General features: G+C 42.3%; 1 protein-coding gene across 2 annotated transcripts in view; it reads left to right on the top strand.

Moving 5' to 3' along the window:
- Window positions 1–23,572, top strand: part of LOC147883915 (CMP-sialic acid transporter 5-like) — a 43,334-nt gene extending 19,762 nt beyond the window's left edge. For both annotated transcript variants that reach the window (XM_087398398.1, XM_087398397.1), the window contains exons 5-14: window positions 1,965–2,009; window positions 2,187–2,246; window positions 7,448–7,567; window positions 8,135–8,212; window positions 8,453–8,522; window positions 9,049–9,156; window positions 19,580–19,713; window positions 20,042–20,118; window positions 22,551–22,599; window positions 22,696–23,572. In XM_087398398.1, the coding sequence (XP_087254524.1) occupies window positions 1,965–2,009; window positions 2,187–2,246; window positions 7,448–7,567; window positions 8,135–8,212; window positions 8,453–8,522; window positions 9,049–9,156; window positions 19,580–19,713; window positions 20,042–20,118; window positions 22,551–22,599; window positions 22,696–22,749 (795 nt within the window). In that variant the 3' untranslated portion in view covers window positions 22,750–23,572. The remainder of the gene's footprint in view (window positions 1–1,964; window positions 2,010–2,186; window positions 2,247–7,447; window positions 7,568–8,134; window positions 8,213–8,452; window positions 8,523–9,048; window positions 9,157–19,579; window positions 19,714–20,041; window positions 20,119–22,550; window positions 22,600–22,695) is intronic.
- The last annotated feature ends 615 nt before the right edge of the window (window positions 23,573–24,187 follow it).

Below are 24,187 nucleotides of genomic sequence, written 5' to 3'. Positions count from 1 at the left end.
TTTTATAGACTTGGCCTCCCAAAAGCAAGAGCTTTCTTATAAGCTCGGGGTGAAGTTTTAGCTTTTTCTAAGCCTAAATTAGGCATTCTTTTCTCAGAAAGCTGAGCTTTCCCTAAAATCAGCTTTAGGAGGCTTTTATTAAAAAGTGCACTGGATTTTCTTGCTGATTTTGACTTGTGGGGTCCTCCATAAAGTAGGTGCCCACATTCTTGGTGCTTTTTGCTTTGTAGGACCTGCTCCATGGCTACTGAAAAGGGCAAGGCTAAAATGCCTACGACACACCCTCCAACGTAGGGGACAAATTGACAGTTGGGGTTAAAGCCCCTTCTTTAGTTTGGTAGCTGCCTAAGAAAGGAATTAACCAAGAGCAATGGCTAGTAGGAATTGGACGGAGACCACATCCACCTTTAAAGAGGCTCTGGTAGAAGATGGTTTTGGGGTTGGAAGGCTCTTGTCTATCGTGGTTCGTGCATATCCACTTTACCCATCACACGTGATGTTAGACATTCCTGCTTCTTCCCCTGCCCCTATTTCAAATGATGAGCATGTGAATGCTTTTGAGGTGTATGTTGGCTTGCAACAGCCTGGTGCAGCCACACAGTTTGAGGTTTGATGTTGTAGTACATATACTTGATTGTCAATTGTATATACCGATCAAATGCTTTATGTATAACGTTCAAGGCTTCTAATATATAAATAAATGGAGGCTGATTTGGGATTACATCACTAGTCAAAAGCTGCATATTGTCTGCTCGAACATAATCAGCTCTCTCTGGCGTTACTTTGTGGGGTTTCACATATTCTATGGTGGCCTTTCTTCCTTTTCAAGGGTTGCTATGTTGATTCATCATGATTTGCAGCTACATATGTCATATAATGACCCCCATGGCTGCTACGTTACTATTTACTGCATGATAAATGGGACATTTATGAATTTGTCTAGGTTTATGCTTCATATGCTTCCGCGGCTCGGTCTGAAATGTGGCATCCTGGCTGGTTATCCCTGGTGGGGAAATGCTTTCCTAAATGGAGATATTCCCTTGCCATCGATGATAGTAGTACTCATAGATCTCACACAGGATACTTGGATTCGTATGTCTGATACTTAGCATGCTTGTGACTTATGCAACACCTTATGCCTGCTATAATGGATACACCTTCCATCATAATGCATCCACTTAGCATTGGGCTCGATTAGACCGATGGTACATGCTCCATACAGGGCAATTTGATGATTTCACTTGTGAGATGGCTTTGGATTATTCTTTGCGCTTATCGGTTCACTTTCTCGTATCTATGACTTTGCATTTTGGCCTCCTAGTGCATGACGTGCAACTGCGGATCAGTACACTGCTCCTATCTTATATTCTGGAATATCGCTTTATCCACCCCGCATGGCGATATTCCATGGCGAAGGGGCAGTAGTGTACTGATCCGCTTGGTGGTGTTGTTCTCTCAGTCTCTTTGGAGGGCAAAGCTGAGATAGAGATGGCTTGTGAGAAGGCAGAAGTGGACTGGGTCTGAATGGGACAGGGCTGAGTGGAAGGGAGTCAGTGGGTGTAGTGCTGCGGGACAGGGCGGCCTGGAAGCGAGGGAGGATCTAGGCCTCGGGAGCAGCCAGGAGTGGTGAAGGATCTAGGCCTCGGGAGCAGCTAGGAGCAGGGGCAGTAGTGCACTGATCCGCTTGGTGGTGTTGTGCACTAATTCTCTTTGCTCGCTTCATTCATAGACAAGTTAGAACAAGTGATAACGGTTTTTGCAGAACTCTGTAGGTATTTAGATGGGGTGCTTTTGATAGTAGATGCTTATGTAAATATCTGAATAAACTGTTAAGATTGAGCTGTGGGAGAGCATGCTGTGACGTCTACGGTCTTTCTGGGCTTTTTGAGATAGCTGTTCATGTTAATAAGGGCCATGAAGAGGTTTCCTTACAATAAAGCTAATTTTGCATTTTTGGTTTGCAGCTATATTTTAACCCGGCTACGACAAAGATGCTGAGCAACTTGAAGGCACGGGATAAGCATCCTCTTTAAGTTTTTTTCCGTGATGACTGGGAGCTGATGATTTGAGAGGATAGTCAATGATTTTCTGTATTGGTGATGGTTCGAAGCTTTGCTAATGGCTCTGAATGTGGTCTACTGCATCATTTGTTTTTGATAGCTGAAATCTGAAGGCATTTTTTGCAGGTTCTCATGATCGCTGTGCTGTTAAAATTTATAATGAGGCGTCGCTTTAGTGTTATGCAGGTTTGACTTCATCCTCATTGATTCTTTGTCTCTTCTTATGACACTGGATACTGTGAATTATCATTGGTGAGGAAAGTTCCAATGCTTGCCCATGCATACCCCTTTGAAAAAACTGAAAAGTTGCATATATCAAACACGGATTCCATACATCCTATTGAATGACATTCGTAATGTGCTTCATGTGGAAGGCTGTGTATTTCCTCATAGTCCCCATAGTCCCCATAGCAAGGGCTACTCTGTGACCTGTGAGTATAATTAGAATTTCTTCCAGTTCCTCCCCCTAGTGCAAGAGCTACTCTGCGCTTGTTGCAATAAACATTCCCATTAAATTGAGGACTCTTGTGCTTCAACATTGCTATGATATTTATATTGTTGGGCAAGAATCCGCGAAGCTCCTTAACTGCAGCATGTGAATCCTGGCAGCTTGTAAAATTATAATTTGTATTTTGGAACTGTGGTAAGGGACACTCACGTTGTGATGCTGTTGCTTAGGTAACCAATATCTAAGGACATGTGGTGATAATTATTAGCTGTAAGACCCATGGACCTATTATGAGCAAGTTCTAGAGCGGGATTTAGTGTGCAACCATGCCGTCTTTGGCCATGACCGAAGCTAAATATTGGTAGATATGGGGCCTTGGAGGCCTACGGGTGCTCCTTCTCTTCAATCTGGATGTCCAAGTCCCATTTTTACCCCTTGCTGCAGCCCGTTCAACAAGGATTCCCACTACCTAGTCTCCCCCCCCATCCCCAACAAGTGCATGCATGCACACGTGTGCCTGTGCGTGGGTCTTCATAAGATTAGAATATTTCCAATCTTATAGATTGAGAATTTTTCGGAAAATGAAGGAAGAAAACAAGAGAATACTGTGTGTGTAGGCTGAAAAGGCCTATCAGACCAAATCTGAGTCACATCATGGAAAAACACCTCTGATTTCATTTGAAGCACCTTCATAGCAACATGTCAAGGCCGTGCCACTTCATGACACCCACTGGTTCATCTTATTAAGTGGAGTGCAGAAGACCATTAGACACCTAAGGATATAATGGATGTTGGAATTGTAGGAATTCTGTTGAGGATCATCTCTCAGAAACTGACCTCTGTTTGGGCCCAATGTCCAACCTCCTGTAAGTTTGGTTTCTGGAGAATGGGCTTGATTTCCTGCATCCTGTGGTGGCCAGCTTGTGTGCTGCTCACTCGTGAAAAAGAAATCGGGTTAGTGAGTCAATCTATGCCTGGTAATGTCTTATACAAAGAGGGTGGTGCTTTGTTGGTTTGGGTGATCGATGATTTGAATTATGTCTAGGAATCCCTAGGCGAACATGCAGTGGTATCAGTGTTGTACGTGCTCCTCTCCACCTCTTGCAAACCACATAGAGGCATAGTCTCCAAATCTTAGTGGTATCATTCTTGTGGCCTGTAGTTGACCTAGAACCAATGAGATCATGCTCGGGGCTGGCCCATGGCTGTCCATGCTGCACGCAACAGGTGGATTTGTACGTGTCCTAGTGCTTGATAGAAGCTATCCTCGGCATTGTTACTAGGGAACGGCGTTCCGACATCCGAGACGTCTGGAACGGTGTTCCGGGAAGCAAGGTGGAACTGGAACATCCCCCAATTGTTTTTTTTTTGGGCTCTTTGAAAGTTTCAAATGGGTATTGTAGAATGTTTAAAGCTGTAAAATGTTAGTTTCTTTCATTTTCTAGCATAGTTTTATGTCATATGATGACCCGTTGTGTTTGATGTGGTGTTCCATTTCCAGTTCCCCTGTTCCCCGAACATTCCCGTTCTGACACCCGAATTTCTGGAACGTCCCCCTTCCCTGGTAACTATGAGATTCACTTGATCTAGTGAAGGAAATGCTCTCTTAAGAATGCTATCTTGGTCATGTGGTTGTCATGAGGAGACCCAAGTTTGATGAATGTATCCCTATTGTAGGTTGTCTTGTTGATGCGATGAACCTCTTGATGTGTCATGTATAAAATGGGTGCATACAAGTAGTACTTTTGTGTGGCTAGAGAGAGAAACAAAGAAAGATTTATTTATGTTGTGGAAGGCCAAAAAATCTCATGAGACCTAGGAAACTGAAAACAGCATGAGAGTACGCCCCCATGGGTGAAGTGGGGGTGTCTATCACACCTTCTCAGAAACTACTTCTGAATAGGAAAGGAAATAGGAAACATCATAAACGAGCATAAGCTCCGAGTGTTGGGAGAAACTCCTATTATGTCTTGTCTTGTAAAGATCATGAGCAATCGGAGTCCCGTGTGGGTCCCAGTGGAGTCCTACTAGGAATCTTGATGTCTCTAGAACAAGTTTGAGATCTAAAGCAATCTCTCTGATGTCTCATCTCGTGCCTTGACTCAATTTGAAATGAGTGGGATGATGTCTTGAGCTGGCCATGGTGATTTAAACCACATGGGAGAGGTGAATCTTTAGGTATAGGCAGCCTTGTATAGTGCTAAGACCTCTTATGGGCTTGACTTCTCTTCCTCCGCCAACATTAAGAGGACCACCGCATGTTTCTATAGTTATGTTGTGTTTGTCTTGGGGCCAATGCCCATCTAGAGACTCATTGTATCTAGTTCTTTATGTCTCATAGACCCTTTGGTCGTTTGAATAATTTTAATAAACTTTGTTTCTTTCTCATGGGCAGCCGCCCATTGAGAGAGTAGTTCAATTTTGATAGGGCACCAATGGCAACTATGGTGTCTTATACGTACTTGGGAGTTATCTTTTCGGGCCCAATTTTCAAGAAAAGACCAGCTGTGTGGCCCGATTGAGCAAAGGGTACGCCACACTTGCTGAATTTGAGATTCGGTGCTTTCAGTTCCATTTTTAGGATCCTAGGGCCAAGTCTCTCCTCTTCGACGCTCTTGTTTGCCTAGCGGAGAGGGATGGTAGCCCCTTTTGGGGACCAAATCTATTTGAGACAGACTGGTCCGGAGTCGAGGGACTATAGGTTCTACTTCATGCACAGATCATCCAGCCATTGCTCCCACTCGATATGCTGCTAGAAGAGTTTGTGGTTACTCTTGTACAACTTGATGCATTCCTTCTGGGAGGTCGGAAACCCCTTAGTGGGGCGATTGTCAGACAAGATCATATCCTCTATCCTCACCTCCCGCTTCACCTCCGTTTCAACACACCTGCAGTAGTAGCCTTTGCTTGTTCTTTCCAACCCCGAGCTGGGCTGAACTCCTAGCCCAACCCTTGGGGTTAGCTTTAACTAGGGGGTGTTATTACGTTCGAGTCAGAATGTAGCATGACCTCAGATTGGTCAATGACAGAAAGTCCTTAGTGAGACTTATGGTTATGTATATAAATATAGATAGCTGATTGTCTTGGTGTGCTATAACGATTGAGGTCTAAGGCAGCTAGAAGGCTCTGAGTTCTCCATGCACATTAGTCTGGGCTAGATTATTAACTATGCACTTAGGTGTATGTGCCTAGGAGCAAGAGGCAAGAACAATGTTAGTGAATTAGTTGAAGACCCAAAAGGGCTTAATTGATTAAACGTATGTAAACGTATTTTGTATACATACACACACACATACAGACATACATCACATATATGCGTGTGTGTGTTTGCCCTAACCTTATCTACATACTTACCATAGAATCATGTCATTTCCATTCTATTCCCTCCTTTTGGATCTTAAAGCTTCACCAAGCTGAATACATATCACCACTAATACCATCAAATACTCTCCCTCCAACATTAATATAAGGAAAAGTGGTTTCTAGAAAGGGAATATACCCAATTAACAGGAGGACCCCTCCCCTCAATGCACAAGAGTACTTAACCAACCCATTACAAACCCAACTTTAATTTCATAGATCCCAATCTGTACATAGCTGGTAACCAACATTACATTAATAGTCTTTTCCTGCAAACTGCAGTTCCATCTCAAAACACCATCACAAATTTATAATCCAAAGAGAGAATAAATATCAGAAAGTTAAAATCTGTATAATTCATATGTTCAAGTATTCCCTGCTCCCTAGATCAAGTCCATCTAACTGATAACCAACACTATCTCAGAGCATTACTAAAAAAGTATCCCAAAAAAAATAAAATATCGCCTTATGCTGTAACAGTTTCTCAAATATCCCAGCCAAAGGCTAATACCAGAGCATCAATTACTATATATTCAGTTGCCGGAGTCAACAACTACCAAGTCCTATTAGTCCTCTTGCTAGGACTAAACTATAGAAAGTCAAGATAAAGTAGTGCAAGACACTTCTCCAAGGATATAGTCCTGATGCTGCAATGAGATTCAACCATAGGCTCGAGGATAGATATCATGCAAACCTTGTAGAAAAGTACACCAATTCACCTGTCACCATCCACCACAAACAACCAAAGTTAGTTCGTTAGTGGGAAGACAAGCTTCAAATCCAGTGTACAGTTGTCATCCATGTCCCTCCACAAAATCTGCAAGACATACTATTAAGGGCCAATTGTTGGATCCCAGATCTTAGAGTTGTCATCGAGTGTACAGTTGTCATCCATGTCCCTCCACAAAATCTGCAAGACATACTATTAAGGGCCAATTGTTGGATCCCAGATCTTAGAGTTATTCCATTCCATATTCTTATTTCAATTAAAAGTAGTAATGCGAGCAAGGGATGCCCAAAAGACTCCAAATAACAAATCCCTAGACAGTTTTAGTTATTTCAAGATAGTTTAATAAGGAACTATCTCTCAGCCGTGTGTAAGTGAATGGGAGAGTTGCTTACATATATGGGACTAAGGTAATACAAATGCTTCAGTGTAAGTGGATGTTCCTGCTGTCTTGGAGCATGGAAACTGCATTCTGTTCCACCTATGAAAGCCTTAAGGCAGTGGGGTAGTTTTAAATGTCTCTTATATGCAGAGTGGCATCCTTTAACCGTTGAGAGATACTTAGCAGAATTTATCTGTATATTATTGATGCTAAGAAGTTGTTCTTTTGAAGTCATAGTTTTGGTTACAAGCCTTGGCTATCCAAGTTTGTAAACTAAACTTGAAATACATGTGTTCTTCAAGAGCATGTTCACAATTAAATCTGTTTATCCTTGTAGGTTCTTTTCAAAGGAATAATGGTTGTCTGGAATAATTGTTTTGTGTCATTGCCTGGAATAGCTTGTTGCCATGCCATCTGAGATACACAATGAAGTTCACGTCTGACAGACACGTATGTTGTATGTTTGTCAGTGGGAAGCTCTAGCGCTGTTGCTGATTGGAATCAGTGTGAATCAACTGCGGGCAACACCTACAGGCACCTCGTTTGGCCTACCAGAAGCACATATCGCCTACGTTTATACTTTGTTTTTTGTAAGTCTATGCACACTTGAGTTGATTGAGCTTGCAGAAGGTTTAAAAAAGTAAAAACAAAAATAAAGAAATGAGAAAGCGATGTACTGATTAGGATGGATACTATTATGGTTTATGTACTTAACTGTAGTGTCAGCTTTGTGCTTTTTGTATTGTGGGGAATTGGACTGTCAGAAATCGTGATTGATGTTATGATTTCAAAACCTGCTTTTGTTGAAATTGCACACTTTGTGTACTAGCGTTTAGTTCTAATCCACACTTGTAGTCTCACATGCCTTTTTTTGGATTGGAGTCCAAAACCAACCTTCATTATGACTGTCACGTTGTTTGGAGGAGTTTTATATCCTTTAAAAAAACTGGTTTAAGTTAAGGCTGACAAGTATAGAAAACTCATATAATTTACTTCCATTTGCAAAGCAGTGGCAAATCAATTTGTCTCTTATTTTAACTTGAATCCATTTTCTTATGCTGGACATTTAGGTATCTTCTTGAGTGTTTCCTAAGCTCTTCAGCTGATACAGCCCTAAATTCTTAATCTCTTCAGCTGATCATCCCTAATTTTTGCAGGTCACAGTGCCTTCCTTAGCATCTGTATTCAATGAATATGCATTGAAGAGCCAGTTTGATACTAGCATATATCTACAGGTCAGCAAAATGCAGGGTGCCTATGTATGCTCTCTGTGCATGTGATGTCGCACCATGAGTGTCGAAGTTTTCAAAGAGAAGTGATGGTGTTTAAGCTGTTTATGCCATCTTAGTGTCAGTTTTTGAATTCTTCCTTGTGGTCTTGGTTATGGAGTCAGACTCAGACAAGCATTGGATGGGAGATGACTTGTTATGTTGTTTGTGGCATCTGATGAAAAAAATTCGTATTTTGTCTTGCAGAACTTATTCCTTTATGGCTATGGGGCAATCTTCAATTTCATTGCCATTGTAGTTACAACAGCTTTCAAAGGTGTTTGATGTCCTCCATTCTCTTCTTTTATTAAACAGTTTGCTCTGCAGTTTGGACATACATCGAGCCAAGGTTTTTAGCAACTCCAAGTGTTTAGTTTCTCTATTATGTGATAGGCAGAGGGTCATACATGCACATGCATATAGACCTGTAGGTTGTGCTTTATGTGTCAAATATTTAGAGACTATATGTTGAGATACGTCTATGCTGTCACATACACACACATGGTATGCATATATGTGCGCACACACTTCACATATGTGTCTATGTACAAGAGGAATGCAAACAACTCTACAACTGACGAAGTTTCATCTTCGACATTTGTTTATGTCTTAGTATTGTAATTACAATTTTTTGGACTAAAGCTTCAGCAATGGTGTATAACTTTCCAATTCCTAAAGTTTCGTTTTACTGGAAATTTTTTTGTTCCCAAAGTAAAGGTAGGTAAAACTTTGTTGTCTTGTACACCCTTATGTTTAAAGTATGCTTTTTCTGTTTGATAATGTTGCTCTTTTGTAATTATTAGGAGGCAATGATTTTGACATTTTGCATGGGCATTCAAGAGCAACAATGTTTCTTATCCTCAATAATGCTGCACAAGGCATACTTTCATCGTTCTTCTTCAAGTATGCCGGTATGGACCTTTCAGAACCTCTTTCACGAACTTATATTTAAGGGTGTCTTAATCTGCCCATTTTTGTTTTACCTCTTCTTCTTCTTTTCTTTTTGGGGGGGGGGGGGGGTTCCCCCATTCTTCTGATGATCAATCTGATATATCCCCTTTCTTCCTTGTATCGTGCCCTGACTAAGTATCAAATATAAGAGGTTTTAGTGTCCATATACACAAAAGTAGCATTCTCTTTTAGGATGAATTTTCACAGTTTCAGAGTAGCTACGATATTAAGAATGTGGTGTCAGTCTTGACCTTTTTAAAAAAAGAGAGTTGAGCGTGCTAAAACAGTTTGGGCATGCTTGCAAGCTTCCATTTAATTTCCTGGACAGAAGGGTAAGACGCTTTTGTGAAAGTAGTTAAATTCAGTGGAAGGCTGGAAGCATCCGTGAAGCATCCGTCTTTATTTTCTACATGCTAAAGTCATAGGTGTACCAGTCCAAGGGCAAATTTTTCCTGAGCCTTTGAGCTAGCCTGAAAAGAGTGCATGGAGGGGTATTTTGGCCAGAAATTTCATTCGTGAAGTGCTATAGTAGGTTATGTGGGTCAGATCAAACTGTCAAGATCTAGTTTAAATGATATTGCAACTAGACCTACTTAGACCAGCAAAGGGACTAGCAAAGGTAAGTAGCTATGAGTGACAATAGAGAAAGTTGCCTCAGGAGGTACTCTCATATTTGAGAGTGCCATCTGGTTCAAACAACATATGGTCTAGTATTTGAATTCATCATTTGAAAGGCTGAGTTTTCCATCTCATGAGCCTGTTAAGCAAAAATAGTTCTCATAGTTGTGAATGACAGTCTTAAATCTTTATCTCTTGATGGCAGACATCTGCCAGAGGATATTCCAGCCCTTTGGCTGAGTTTCTTATTTTGTACTCGTTGCTATGTAGCTGTACTTTCTTAGCATTTTTCTGCTGCTGTTGCAGTTACTCAACTAGTTATCAGAAACGTTTCAAGAACATGTTTCATACGTTTCGAATAGGAAAGTTTCATAATTTTTGGTAGGAATTTTGCCTAGAAATGTGCTCTATTTTATACACGTAAAATGCATAATATTCAAAGTGTATAAAATAATATATACTTAATTACTAATATATAGAGTCTATTAATTATATGGTCTCTCTCTCTCTCTTCACACAAGTACACACGCATACAGTTACACATGTGCTTGCATACAGTCACTCGCACACTTGTATGTGTAGTGCACAGTGCACACACACATACACACGATAAATGATTAAATCAAGTGGAGGGAAGAAAGTGAAAGAGGAATGGCTCAAAATGGAGAAGGTATATGGGAAAACTAGCTGGTTGTCCAAAGCAGCCAGCCCAGGCTTCCGTCTCGACTCTCAATAGGGCAAAAGGGCCTGCAATGTAGGTGAGCTGAAAGAGGGAAGAAAGAAGCAGGTTGGAGCTGAAAACGGCATGCATACCCCTATCCATAGAAATGGCTGGAATCTCTCTTAATCCCTAGGTCCATGCTTCCACCTCTCAGGGATGCCCTCTAGCTCCTTTTCCGTTTGTGACAAAGGCTCTTGGCTATTTTCTATGCTCCTAGAGGCGGAGGGCGTCACTGGGATACGTTTCCCGATCTGCCAAGAGGAGCTACTGGACTCATAGAATGACGACACGACACTTTTTGTGGAGGGCAGGGTAGCCAGTCTAGAGGGAGTCCAGGGAGCCCTTGAGGTGTACTAAATGGCATCCGGGGCTAGGATCAACTCAACCAAATCGGCTATCTTCCTCACCATGACTAAGGAGGTTCAAGAGATCCTGGATTGGGGTACCACCCTTGGCTTCGGTTGGATCCCACGAGGTCAGACAGTGAGATACTTAGGTTGCTGAGTGGGCATTTGACATTTCAGTGGAGCAGCAGATTGTGCCTATGCTAGAGGCTATGTTGGGGCAATATTTTATATTGATTCTCTCTTGCAAGACGGGCCTTGTGGCCAACCATGCCCTCTTGGCCATGGCCTGCTGGATAGCCTCATGATGGTATTTTCACAGATGCTGCGTGGGACAGCTCAAGCAATTGGTGTGAAACTTCTTGTGGGCACGATCGCATGGCATAAGAAACACTAGAGCTGGGGTAGCAAACAATGACCCTCCCCGAGGCAGAGGGAGGATCGAAGCCCTTATGATCTCGGACCTCTAGATGCCAAAGAAGGGGCTGGCACTCAAACTCCTCACAACACCAAGGGCTGGTCCGGATGAGTTTCCTTGACAGCCGCTGCCAAACTCTATGTAGACTCGTCATCAACAGTGAGCCCTTCCTGGGCCCTCTAAAAAGATCCACCGGTGAGACTATTGTCACTAATCTCCTATGCTGGGGGTTGTTCTTGAGAAGCACTCTCTGAAGCAGGATTTTCTAGGGCTCCGAGCTTGGAGTGAGACCTCGCTCTATCAACTTGCCCAAAAGGGCTTTGCTTTGCATCTCTAGGTCTATGATACACATTGTTTGGGCACAGTGGGTTAGTGGCTCGGCCAAATCTTTTGGAGCATGGAGTCGTCTCCCCACAAAGACCGAGGCACATGCACGGACCCTCTTTGTCCTGAGGGGAGGAGACGCAGATGATAGAGATAGACTCTACCATCCCCGAGTCTTAATTGCCTCAATGTCCCCGCATTGGTATGGACAATTTTTTAGGATAGGGGTGTCCGTAAGGATGTAGTATTTGCATGGAGTCCATGGATCCCTTCCACCCAAGGACTGTTGGGTGGGGCTGAGACAGAGGAGACCCAGAGTTGGATGGGGCCCTAGATTTTCTTGAGTGGAAGAGGATCGAAGTAGGGCAGGACTAGACCATCGACCCAACGCCAATCACTTTGGGTTAGGATGGGTCGCGGTGGCGCCTCTGGTTGTGGGATGGCTAGGCCCTCCGCGAGGTGCTGTGGGATCCGGGCGAGTAACGGCACTTGGAGAGGGTTGTTGAGGTGCCTTTCTTCTCATACCGACACATTTGTTGTCGCCTTTAGTAGAGGTGGCAGTTTGGACTCCTTTGAGAGCAAGATTGAAGCGAGCAACAAATGCCCCAAGAGGTCATCTCCAGATTTTTGTGGCATTTGTGGACCAGCCGTCGGCCATGGAAGATTACTTATTTCTTTTGGATGGTTTGCCCATGGGGTCTATCTGTTGGCCTAGGGATGGAGCATATGCGCATTGTTGGGAGGGTGCTACCGTTGCACGGACAATGATCTCGAGATGATCCCACACAGTCTATAGAGTTGCCTGAACAAAATAGAGGATTTGGCAAGGGGGCCCTTTGGATTATGGCTAGGATGCAAATGATGCAGTGGGACTGCAGTTGGGGTATGGCAGCTTGGCTTGACGGCGTACACCACTTACAAGATCCAAGGACAGAGGGTCTTCTAGATCGAGGTACATGATGCAACTCATCCTCCTCGACAGTGTATAGTGTTTGGGAGATGGTGTCTAGCATCAATGCTTGGAACATTTGGGTTATGTTGCAGCTTTGGATTGGGAGGCCACCAGGTCCCCTTGGAAGCCATGCTCGCTGTCATTTGGTGAGACATTATCTACATCCTGCGTGTCTTATGGGAGCACGGGACATCAGGATCTCAGACAAGAGCTGATAGGAGGGCATGTTTCTGCAAGCCTTGGGCTTGCAGGTGTCTTCTATGTATCCACAGAGCGAGGCATTCACTGGATGTATATGCCCCTACCTTGGTTGTCACCCCTCGTTTCAGAGATTCCCTAGGGATGGCTCTCTAAAAACAGGCTGGTTGACAGCCAGTTTTTTCTTCCATGGTTAGCACAATATGGATTGCTGATTTGTAAGGTTGGTTTTTTCCAAGAATTATTAGGAATTTTTTTCTCTTTCTGTGTGTATGTGTGTGTGTGTGTGCGTGTGTGTGTGTGAGTGATCTCATATCTTTTGGAATTGCTCTGAGACAGATAATTTCTTGGGTATCCTTCGTGACAAATTGAGATTGAGATTCTCTTAGGCTGTTTTTGGCAAGCATTTCTGGTTGTTTGGGATATATCCCAAACAGCCAGATTTTGATTTGTTCTTTACCTGGGTTCGCTACTGGGCACTCTAGACTCTCTGGAAAGCTAGGAATCACGGAGTCTTTGGTGATCCATTTTTTGCTACTTTTATCTTTTTCTGTCGTTCCTTGCAACAATCGCTCTTCGATTGTTTGCAAACTCACTGCATAGATCAGGATGTATATTTGTCCTACATGGACATTTTCACTTGATGTACTATTTCTGCTTCCGAGTTTTTTTGGCTAGCTATCTTATAATATAAAGCATGTAAAGATTTCACTTTGAAAAAAAAAAAAGCGCGTGTGTGTGGACTCTTTGTTGTTCAGTGCGTCAGGGTTGTCCACTTAGTGCTTTTCTATATGCCATTGCCACGCATCCTATGCTTCAATACATGGATCGTCTGGTGGCAACAGACGTGCTGCATGCATTAGAGATTCCTGGAAGCAGCACTATGATTGCTCAGGCTTATGCTGATGATTCATTTTTTACTCCTCGGAATACTGAGCGGGATCTATCCTCCCTGATGCATGCTCTACTTTATGTGGTTTGGCAGTTGGTCTTCATGCCAATTTTCAGAAATCTAAGTTGTTGCCTTTGCATTCCAAAGACTGGCATTCTCTTTTATGGCCGGGGGAAATTGTCCAACCCACTCAACTGGTTCAGCATCTCGGTTACCCTTTAGGTTGGATGATTACTCGTCGTCAACAGTCTGATTGGATACTTGCAAAGCTGAAGAAAAAGCTTGAATATTGGAAGTTAGTAACTTGGCCATTGCATGTCAGACTACGGATTGTTCAATCCATTTTGATGGCATATATTCAGTTCTATTTGCCTTTGATTATGTTCAGCAAGGGAGATCTTACCTCTTTCATGTCTATAGTTATGGAAACCTTCTGGCGTCCAATCATGGCAAGAAAAGTCTATCTGTTCGCCAAAGATGCATGGGGGTCTCAATATTCTTAACATTCATGTGCATATTCTTGCTCATAAAGGGAAAATGATGCTGCAATTCATGCAGGGTTCTCAGCCTTGGGCTGCCATGATGCGCCATTTGCTCTTAGATCTCACCACCCTGCCTTTGGATACGGGCACCCCACTCACTGGGATTTTCTTTTGGGTTGTATTGATGGTAAGATCAAAGGTTGTCCATTGTTCTCCAACATGCTGATGGATTGGAAACATATCCTCTCGCATTAAGAATGGTATGGCCGGGATTCCTTGCAGGGAAATTCTCTGAGAGTTGAGAGCATACATTGGTTAAGGGTTTTTGTCCCTCCGTTGGCTTTGCAAGAGCCTAGACATTCATACTTCATTAGTTTGAAAGCGATCCACTTGGTTGCAGATGTCTTTCATGATGATGGAACCCTTCTTTCTTTTCCTTTGGCTGCTGCAAAATATGGTCTTGGCATGCATTGTCATCCTATATGGCACACTATTACTCATATGCTTCAGCATTTTCAGCTAGTACCGCCACTAGAGATTGAGGACCGGCTTCAGGATTGGACTCTTCACTCGCGAGGGTTGACATGCTGTCCATTGAGGTTGTCTCACATTACTGTATCTTCTTTATATAAAGTTCTACCCTCGCCCTAGGTTTCACACAAGGCAAATCATCTTTGGCAAAGGAATTGTCCTACAAAGTGGTGGCAAAAGAGACTGCGAGTGATTTGGAATTCTAAAATTCCCCTTCAACAATAGGTTTTCTTGTGGAGAGTTTTGATAGGAGTTCTTCCATCTAGGCAGTTTTTGGCACGCAGACATATTACTCCGGCTGTTTGCCGCAAATGTTTGGCTCCGCGGGAATCAATGGCTCATCTTCTTTGGCATTGCTCCCACACGTGATTTCTTGGGCTTCCTTGGGTAGCATTTGAGAACCAGATTTCCAAATGCTACTTTTGGGAAGTTTTTTTGGCTTTTTGGGATTCACCCACCTAGGCAGGAGTTTGATTTATTTTTCACTTGGGTTTGCTACTGAGCACTTTGGACTCTATGGAAGGACAGAGATCATAGAGTCTTTGGTGATCCAGCTATCTCTTCTTTCTTTTTTTTAAGGCACTCCTTGCAGCAATCTTTCTATGATTGTCTGCAAACTCATTACATAGACTTTGATGTATACTTGTCTTATATAGAGATCTTCTCTTGATGTGTTTTGGCACATCCCATTTTGGGATAGTTACTCTGTAATATAAAGCATCAAAATTTTCACCAAAAAAAAGAATGTGTGTGTGTGTGTGTGTGGGCAGAGAGAGAGAGAGAGAGAGAGCTATTAACGGTTTTGGGAGGCCTCGTGGGCCTATGCACAAGGTATAATTAAAAACTAACTCATACAAGCCACTATCGGCTGAAGTAAAGGGCATAGTAAGGCCCTTGTTGAATGCTATCCTAATAAACTCAAAAATATCAAAAGCTCAAAACTAGTGCTTAAAATACATATCTAGGTACCATGGTGGCTCTCCGATGAGTACCAAAGATATCTCGTATCTTTGTCTGTTGAGACCTCTCTCGCTGTGGGATGGGGGCCACGGTTTGCGTGATCTTTGTATCCGGTGAGCCATATCAAGAGTGACCCCTTGGCTCGGACGGTTCCCTCTGAGGAGAGCTGAGATAGGTTGAACCTCCATCGTACACGCTCTAGTCACCTTCTATGTCCTTCATGGTCTCTACCTCTTTGGATCAATAGCTCCATGTCGTCTCCTCCCACTGATCCACTCTATCGTCATGTCGGCTATCTACTGCTCCTCCATGATACTATATCCTAGGATTGACTCAAAAGCATAGAAATCCGTGACATGTTGATGTGCGTTGTCTATCTCAGTCTCTTGTTGTCGCATCTCGATAAGTAGAGGCCAACACAGACATGGTCATGAAAGTGGGTCAGTCGAGAGAGTGGTCCAAAGCTGAGTCCCTCCTAAAAGAGGTAGTGGTATCATCCCTAGATCTCATACTAAAGTGGGTAGGTTGCTCCTTTGTCTCTACCTCCTCTAACGTGCATAAGCTCTTGATCCGCTGCTCTGTGGGTGTACTTGTAGCTCTCCTTGCCTTGATTCTCAATTCACTTCATCCTCTGATACTCTCAAAAAGAAATTGTGGTAGAACTAGATCTTGGTGGGGAACTCTTGCCCCCCCCAAAAGAAAGAAGTTTGTAGCGTATAGAGTTGGAGGTTGGAGTTGCCCCCCCCAAAAGAAAGAAGTCTGTAGCGTATAGAGTTGGAGTATGATACGGTTGATCTCATCACGTGGGATTAGGGGGTCTGGTGCATCCAAGCTGTACTGAAAGGGGGGAGTCGGTCCATCTGAATACCCTGACTGGTGAACAATCTTGACAACTGTGCATACCATGCCGTGCTAACCCCACTATCTATTAGTCCCCTGGATGACTCTAGTGCCAGTCTCGGTAGTCTCCAGCCAGGTAGAGTCCAGACCTTATGAAGAAATATCACCGTCTAAAGATAGCATCAATCTAAAGCAATGTCATGGTGAACTATGCTTGTACTATCTGATGAGGAACTAAAAGCTTACTCCGAATCATGTGGGATCCCATAGTCACTTGTAGTCTCCTAATTCTCCTCCAGTGAGCTACAAAGAAATCACTTCCCCAAAAGGGTGCTGCATACATGGCTGTTGGCCTCAATAGCATATCAAATAGCCATACCTTTATCGGAGGGTCTTAAAAGTGTGCCTGGAAGCATTGTCGCTCTAGCCAGGCCAAGGCTCCTTGACCTCGCATAAGCCACGCCCTAGCTACTCCTAGATAAGTCCACTGTGGGAGCACACGGGTGAACGGAGCCATCATCTATACTACATCAGTATTGAAGGAAAATTTTGTTTGGCCAACTCCTAGCTCGTCGGCATATTGCTCCGGCACCTAGATTGGAGCTCACAGATCAGCTTACTAATTGGTCTTTGCATCACCAGGGTTCTTCTATGCGCCCTTTGCGCCTGGCTGATATTTCAGTGTATACAGGATTCTGCTCATGCAGCATGCCAACCGACTATGGTCTTTCAATTGTAGTGCCAAATGTTGGCGTAAAAGATTGCATCAAATCTGGTCTCGCAAAAATTGCCCCTATGGAGAGTGCTGCTTGGTGTCATTCCCTTTGGCCAACTCCTAGCTCATCGGCATATTGCTCCAGCATTATGCCACGGATGCTTGGCTCCTAGGGAATCTATGCTTCATCTGTTTTGGACTTGCCCCGTCACTTTGGATTTTGTCTTCCTGCTTTGGCAGCGTCTTCAGGCATGCTTTCCCTTTGCTACATTTGGAAAGCTTTTGTAGCTCTTTGGGATTTACCCGCGACGACCAAAGTCTGATTTGTTCTTTATATGGGTCAGATATTGGGCACTCTGGACTATATGGAAAGATAGGAATCAAAACTGTCTTTCATGAGCCCACTGCTTCCATGTTCTTTTTTTGGATGTCACTCAAGCAATCTTTCTACGATTGCTTGTCTGTTCACCAGATAGACTATGCTGTCTACGTATCTTATACTGAAATTTTCTGATTGTGTACCCTTTTATGCTGCCAATTCCCAAAAGCAGATGTATGAAGATGTAATAAGAGAGAGCGGATCATGAAAGCCCAAGGCTGATCTCCTTGTATAAACTGCATCATCATTTTCCCCCTGTGAGCAAGTAAATGCATTTGAATATTGAGAATGTTCAGACCCCCGTGCATCTTTGGAGAATAGAGACAATGCATGGAGAGTAATCTGAGACTTTTCTTGCCATGTTTTGAACGCCAGAAAATTTCCATGATAGCTGACATAAATGAAACCAAATCTGCCTTAGTGAACATAGTGAGAGGCAGATAAAATTGTATGTATGCTATCAAAATGGATTGTGTAATTCGCAGACAAACATGTAATGGCCAAGTTGCAAGCTTCCAATATTCAAGTTTTGCCCTTAACTTTACTAGCACCCAATCAGTTTGTTGTGAACGGGTGAGTCCCCAGCCTAGAGGATAACCAAGATGTCGAATGAATTGAGAAGTAGGGACAATTTCCCCAGGCCACAGAAGGTTGTGCCAGTCCTGTGCATGTAAAGGCAGCAATTTTGATTTTTGAAAATTTACCCGAAGGCCAGCAGCCAATCCATATGTAGAAAGAGCATGCATAATCATGGATAGACCAGCCCGAGTATTTTTTGGAGTAAAGAATGAATCATCAGCATATGCTTGAGCAATCATGCTGCGACTGCCAAGAATCTCCAAATCGTGCAGCTGGTCAGTGTCCAAGAGGTGATCCAGATATTGAAGCAGTGGATGAGTGGCTATGGCAAAAAGTAAAGCACTCAGTGGACATCCTTGTCTGACAGAGCAAGCAAGAGTCCAGGATGGAGAAATATCTCCTGAAAGTATGCAGGCAGCTTCACTATCTTGATATAGCCAATTGATGAGTTGCTGCATTTTTGTGCCAAAACCCAAAGCCTGCATAGTCGATGAAATGAAATATCAACTTGGCAATAACAAAACATCCTGCTGTGTGTATTTGGCATATTCAATTCCAATGTAGGCATTAGCAATGTTATCTGTGATATGCCTACGCGGGACAAAGCCATATTGCGCAGGATGCAACCCATCATGTAAAAACCCCTTTAGCCGAGCAACAATCATTTTGGTAGTGACTTTGTAAATTACGGGCATAAGAGTGATAGGTCTCCAGTCTGCCAAAGACTCACAAATTTGTTTTTTAGGAAGGAGTTTAACAAGACCTCTCTTCCATGTGTCTGGCATTTTCTGATGTTGCCACGCAGCATTTTCTCATGGTTCTTTGCCTTTAAACCCTTCTTGTTTCCTTAATAAATTTTACTTGGTTATTTGGCCTCTACATATTTATATCTTGTAGTCATTTCAAATCTTTTATTCATTTAAATTTTGTTGTTTTTTCTTTTAAATACTTCCACACACACGGGTGTGTGCATACGCGCACGTGCACTACAATACTTGTGTTTATGTTTGTCAAACCTCCTGAGGCTCTGTGTATGAGAATCAGTAAACAGGCTTGAAGGAGGTTCAGTCTTCAGGGTTGATGTGCAGCCTGCTCAGGTAGTTTGGGCAAATTGAATCTGTACACTTTTGGGTACAGCCATAAGGATTAGTGAAGGTAGCTGGCCAGTCATAATTATGACATAGGTTCCAATTTTATGTTTGATCAATCAGTCAAATAAGCAAAATAAATATCATCCCTCCTCTCTTATTGTCGTTCAAGCAATCTGTTATTGCGGAGATATATGAATTCACTATTAGAAACAATCCTCACTATGATGTTATTATGTAAAAGACTTGCTTACTATTCATATTTACGTCTCTCCAACTTTTCAACTCAAGGGGTCTGCCCTTACATGGCTTTCCTGCTTTTCTTTGCTTTGGGGATCACAGATACAATTCTGAAAAAGTACTCTTCGACCGTGGCAACAATCTTTACTGGGTTGGCTTCTGCTGCTCTGTTCGGTCACACTTTGACAATCAACTTCATTCTTGGTGTTTCAATTGTCTTCATTTCTATGCATCAGGTAAGAAAAGCTAATCTTTACTTGGGATGATGCACATTTATGTTATTCTTTTCTCCTAGAGAAGATTGGACATGATCTTTTTTTTCCATATGCTAGTAATGCAAGGAAGTCCAGAGATACGTTGGACAGTAAAGGGAGAAATTTTGAAAAAGAAAGTATTAAACAGTGACCTCTCGAAAGGGGATTTTAACTAATTATTGTAATGTCTTTCCCTGTTTGTGCTGTTCTGACAGAATCAGAATTGCTGGTTTGTAGCTTTCGATCATGTATTGTGTAGCTTAGAATTTTTATCATTTTCTGAAACAAACATTACAATGTTGGTATGCAGTTTTTCTCCTCGCTCTCGAAGACAAAAGAGGGTCATCGTGAAAATTATGATCGGCTGGATGGCCAAATTGATTCAGGGTCCTCTCTCTCTCTCTCTCTCTCTCTCTCTCTCTCTCTCTCTCTCGCTCCCCCATTTGTCCTTGCTGGGCAGAGCACTCGTATGTGCATGTGCATTCACATGGGTACATGTGGCTCCCCTCTTTTCATCTTTATTGTTCTTGAGGTTGGTTCTTCTTTTCTTTTCTTTTTTGGCAGGGCAGTTTTTTTTTTTTTTTGGGGGGGGGGGGGGTAATGGGGGTTTTGTGGGCATTGGTTAGGACTGGGAAGGGTGCGTATATAGGGCAATGATTGGGTGCTGAAAGAAGGCAGTGGTGAGGTTAGTGGACGTCAGCAAAGGATGAGGACAAGCAGATGGGGCGATGAGATATGTAATGAGGGAGGGGGTCATGGACTCAGAGGGGAGAAGTTGGAAAGAGAATTAGAACAAATTTATTATAAAGGAAATTTATTTCTAATCTTCTTCTCTTTCATTTTGACATACAATGGCCATGAAGGATGGCTTTTCCTTTTTTGTAATATTAATCAGCATTTGAGATGGAGGGGACATCATTTGTCTAGTCACGGCATATTCCATGTTTCACATTTTTTCTTTTCAGAGGTGCAGTCGAATGGTGGAAATTCATGTTAAAGAGATGAGATATGGAAGGACTGTTGGTGGGGGTGGGTGTGTGTGTGTGTGTGTGTGTGTGGACACATTATCTTTTTATGGATTAGCAGCGGGATTGCATGTCAACTTTGACAAATCCAAATTGCTTCCCCTGAAACAATGTGACTGGCATTCTATTCTCTGGCCTGGTCAGATTGTGCATTCCAAAGATGTAGTCAGGCATTTGGGATATCCTATAGGATGGCATATCACCAGAAAACAGCAGCTAAAATGGATATTCCAAAGACTTCAACACAAATTGGAATATTGGAAAATTTCTACTTGGCCACTTCATGTCAGGCTTGGCAGATTTAGAAGGCCTTTATCTCAATACTCCCTCTTTCTCTCATGGGTGAGATATTGGGCGCTTTGGACAATCTGGGAAGAGCACAATTTGGCATACTTGGGCCGCCAGTTTCAAAAGTCATATGAATCTTTTAGAGCCTCATTGCGGCAATCTTTATATGATGCCTGCCATGAGGGTGATCTGCATGCATCTTGCATTGAGCTTTTCTTTTTATGCTTCTGATCTGTGGGATACTCTCCATTTTTTGGAGACTTTCCCTCTTGTAAAGTTATGACAATATAAATACACTGCACTGGATTTTACCAAAAAAAAAGTGTGTGTGTGTGTGTGTGTGGACACAGAGATTGCATTCTAGGATGGGACAACAGTTTCCTCAGGCATATGCTTTCTTAGAATGTCCCTCAAGCAATCTTTATATGATAGTTATGCTGCGAGGGACTTGGATGCTACTAGCCTTGAAGTGTTTTCTGACTGTTTTTGAGTTTTTCCATTAGGCTCCCTTTTTGAGTCTAATGTCATGTATATTGATCTCATGTTAATAATATAGTCAATGGCTTAACAAAAAAAAAAAGTGTGTGTGTGTTTGCTTTTTTTTGGGGGGGGGGGGTGAGGGGGACTGTGACTGTGACTGTGATTGCAGGTGTGTGTGAGAGAGTGATGGAGAGGGATGAGAGAGGGAGAGAGGAAGGAGAGAGAGCCCCATTGCAAGTAGATACAACTCTCTGGTATGTGAGAAGTTCGTGCAAATTGGTACAAGTTATTATGAGATGACAGTGCTTGCGCATAGTATATAAGCAACGAGCGTTGCAGGTGCTGACAAGTCAAAATAATCAGTATGAGATGCATATCATAAAAGAAATTAGCTAGGTGTATTTAGGGGGACAATCACATTCCAAGGTGGCAGTCAATTGTGCAACTTGAAGAAACGCAGGGCGGTCAGCCACGCTTATTAAAACATTATCTTTGTAAACAAGCTGCCATTTTCCAGTCGCAACTGTGCAATCCTTGTTTATACTGATAAGACTAGCGTTGTGTTTTTTGTGTGAATAGATAGATTCTCTCACTGAATGTCATGGTCGGGTTAGACTTCAGCATTGTAAGATCAGCACATTTGCTTGATGTTCCTTTCTTAAAAAGAGGAATTTAACAGCCTATCTTCTTTCAGAGAGGCTCTAGCACAAGCCTCAAGTGTGAAATAATAGTATTGTTTCATACACGGTTTTGAGGTCATAGAGATAGTTCTACTCTTCCCTGGCTGCCCATCAGCTCTTTCTCTTTCTTTCCCCCTGCCCATGTCCCGGAGTCTCCTTTTATGCTTTTTTCATGTTTCTAGAGGTAATTTTTCATTGATAGGTGGTATGATTCTGTTGTTCCTGTAAGTGCTCATTTTGATGTACAATCAATGCACGTCTCAGATTAAAGAGTGTGGAATATTGATTTTTCTCTTTTTGAGAAGGTAGTTTCTAAGGAGCATGCATTACTTTTGACTCACTGCAGGTCAAAGGAGTTATCTCTTTTAAACATGGCTGCAGGTGCCTCAGAAGAAGTAAGCTGCTGTCAATAAGTTTGTAACAAAAAACATTAGAGAATTTGCTAGGCTTTATTTTTGGGTACAATAATCAGGGTTTACAACATGATGCAGGTGTCCCACAAGATAAATTTGAGGATCGAACGAGAACCACTTCTTCCCACTTGATGTGAACAGATTAGGAGGAGCCAAAGACCACTCGTAGGTTTGTCCTGCTTGAAGCCTGCCAATGTCAGAGTTGGTGTACCTTAAGCAAACGTAATGATGGTAGAACTAACCGAAGGAGATTATTCTTTTGCGGAGCTTCATCAATGTGCCGATGATCATTCCATTATATCTCAATGCGCTAACAAAAGCTATACTTACCTAACTCCTTTCAGTTAGTATTCTCTGTCACTGCTCAATGCAAAGCTATATGAGTTTCGGTTGGTTCTCGGCCCATTTTTACTGAGGTTGTCATAGCAGTGCTATTGAAGCAATGGTGAAGAAAACAATGGCTCTACACAGTCCAAACCTTTGAGATTGCACCAAGGCCATTTTCAAAATCGGGGGCACAGTTGCACTGAATTGATTAGAGCTTTGATATGAAACACTTGAGCTACTATGAACAGGTTATTGATCCATGTACCATTCAGCTACTAATCCTCCTTTGCATTTTTCCATGACTGTGTATGATATGTGGGTGAGACAAATAAAAAGTAAACATCAAATTTTATAATCAATAGTGTTGATACTAATAACGTGGCTATGGCTGTATGTCTATTAGTGTTGAGGCACATTATGGGCTAAGCTGAATTTCAAGTGTCCTTATTTTGGAGAATGAAATACAAAGCCAAGAATCAAACAGTTGAAAGTAAATAGTTTATACGTCATTTTAGGTGATTAAAATGTTTTTGGCAATGTCTTGCGTGCTCTTGGTAAAATCCAAAGGTTCAAGGTGAACCTTTAAGGAATACGCAAACTTACATGAGATGTTAGTCGTGTCATTCATTGTGAAGTGCAAACCCTTTTTTGGGATATGCAAACTTTCATGAGATGTTAGTCATGTCATTCATGGTGAAGGGTAAGGCCCATCATATAATGCAAATTTGTAACTTTTTAACAAAAGATTCAGGATGGCCTATTTATCATGAAGGCTGTAGTTTTACACTTGGTAATTAATGAAGAATTTCATCTCGTCTTTGGAAAGAGTGTAACATAGAAAATTGCAATGCATAAGTACAACATATTTTCAAGGTGATTTATGCATAATTCATGCTGCAATATGCATAACGAGGAAGAGAAAATCATTCGTTTACCATTTCTTATTAAAAGAGAGCAATTGTACTTCTCATTTGAGACTCAATGAACATAGCACAAAACTATGCATTGTAAATATAACAATTCAGAGGTCCATGTTAGGACTTGAGGTCCTTCAAATGTCAAATGTGCCCATTATGGAGCTGCAATATCTTGGATGCAAATGGCACATATTGACAATCCAAAGGTGAATCACAATGTACCACAGAGCAACTTAAAGACAATTCATATGTCAAGTGAATTCTAAGAAAATTCAAAGGTTTGTATCAACCACCTTGACAGACAATTCATATGTCAAGTGAATTCT

This window comes from Dipteris shenzhenensis, chromosome 27 (genome assembly GCF_047967505.1).
Source record: "Dipteris shenzhenensis isolate YYH24624 ecotype China chromosome 27, Dip_SZ_1.0, whole genome shotgun sequence".
Taxonomy (NCBI): domain Eukaryota; kingdom Viridiplantae; phylum Streptophyta; class Polypodiopsida; order Gleicheniales; family Dipteridaceae; genus Dipteris; species Dipteris shenzhenensis.
Note: the sequence above shows the minus strand (reverse complement) of the source record. Positions and strands in the feature narration are given on the sequence as shown.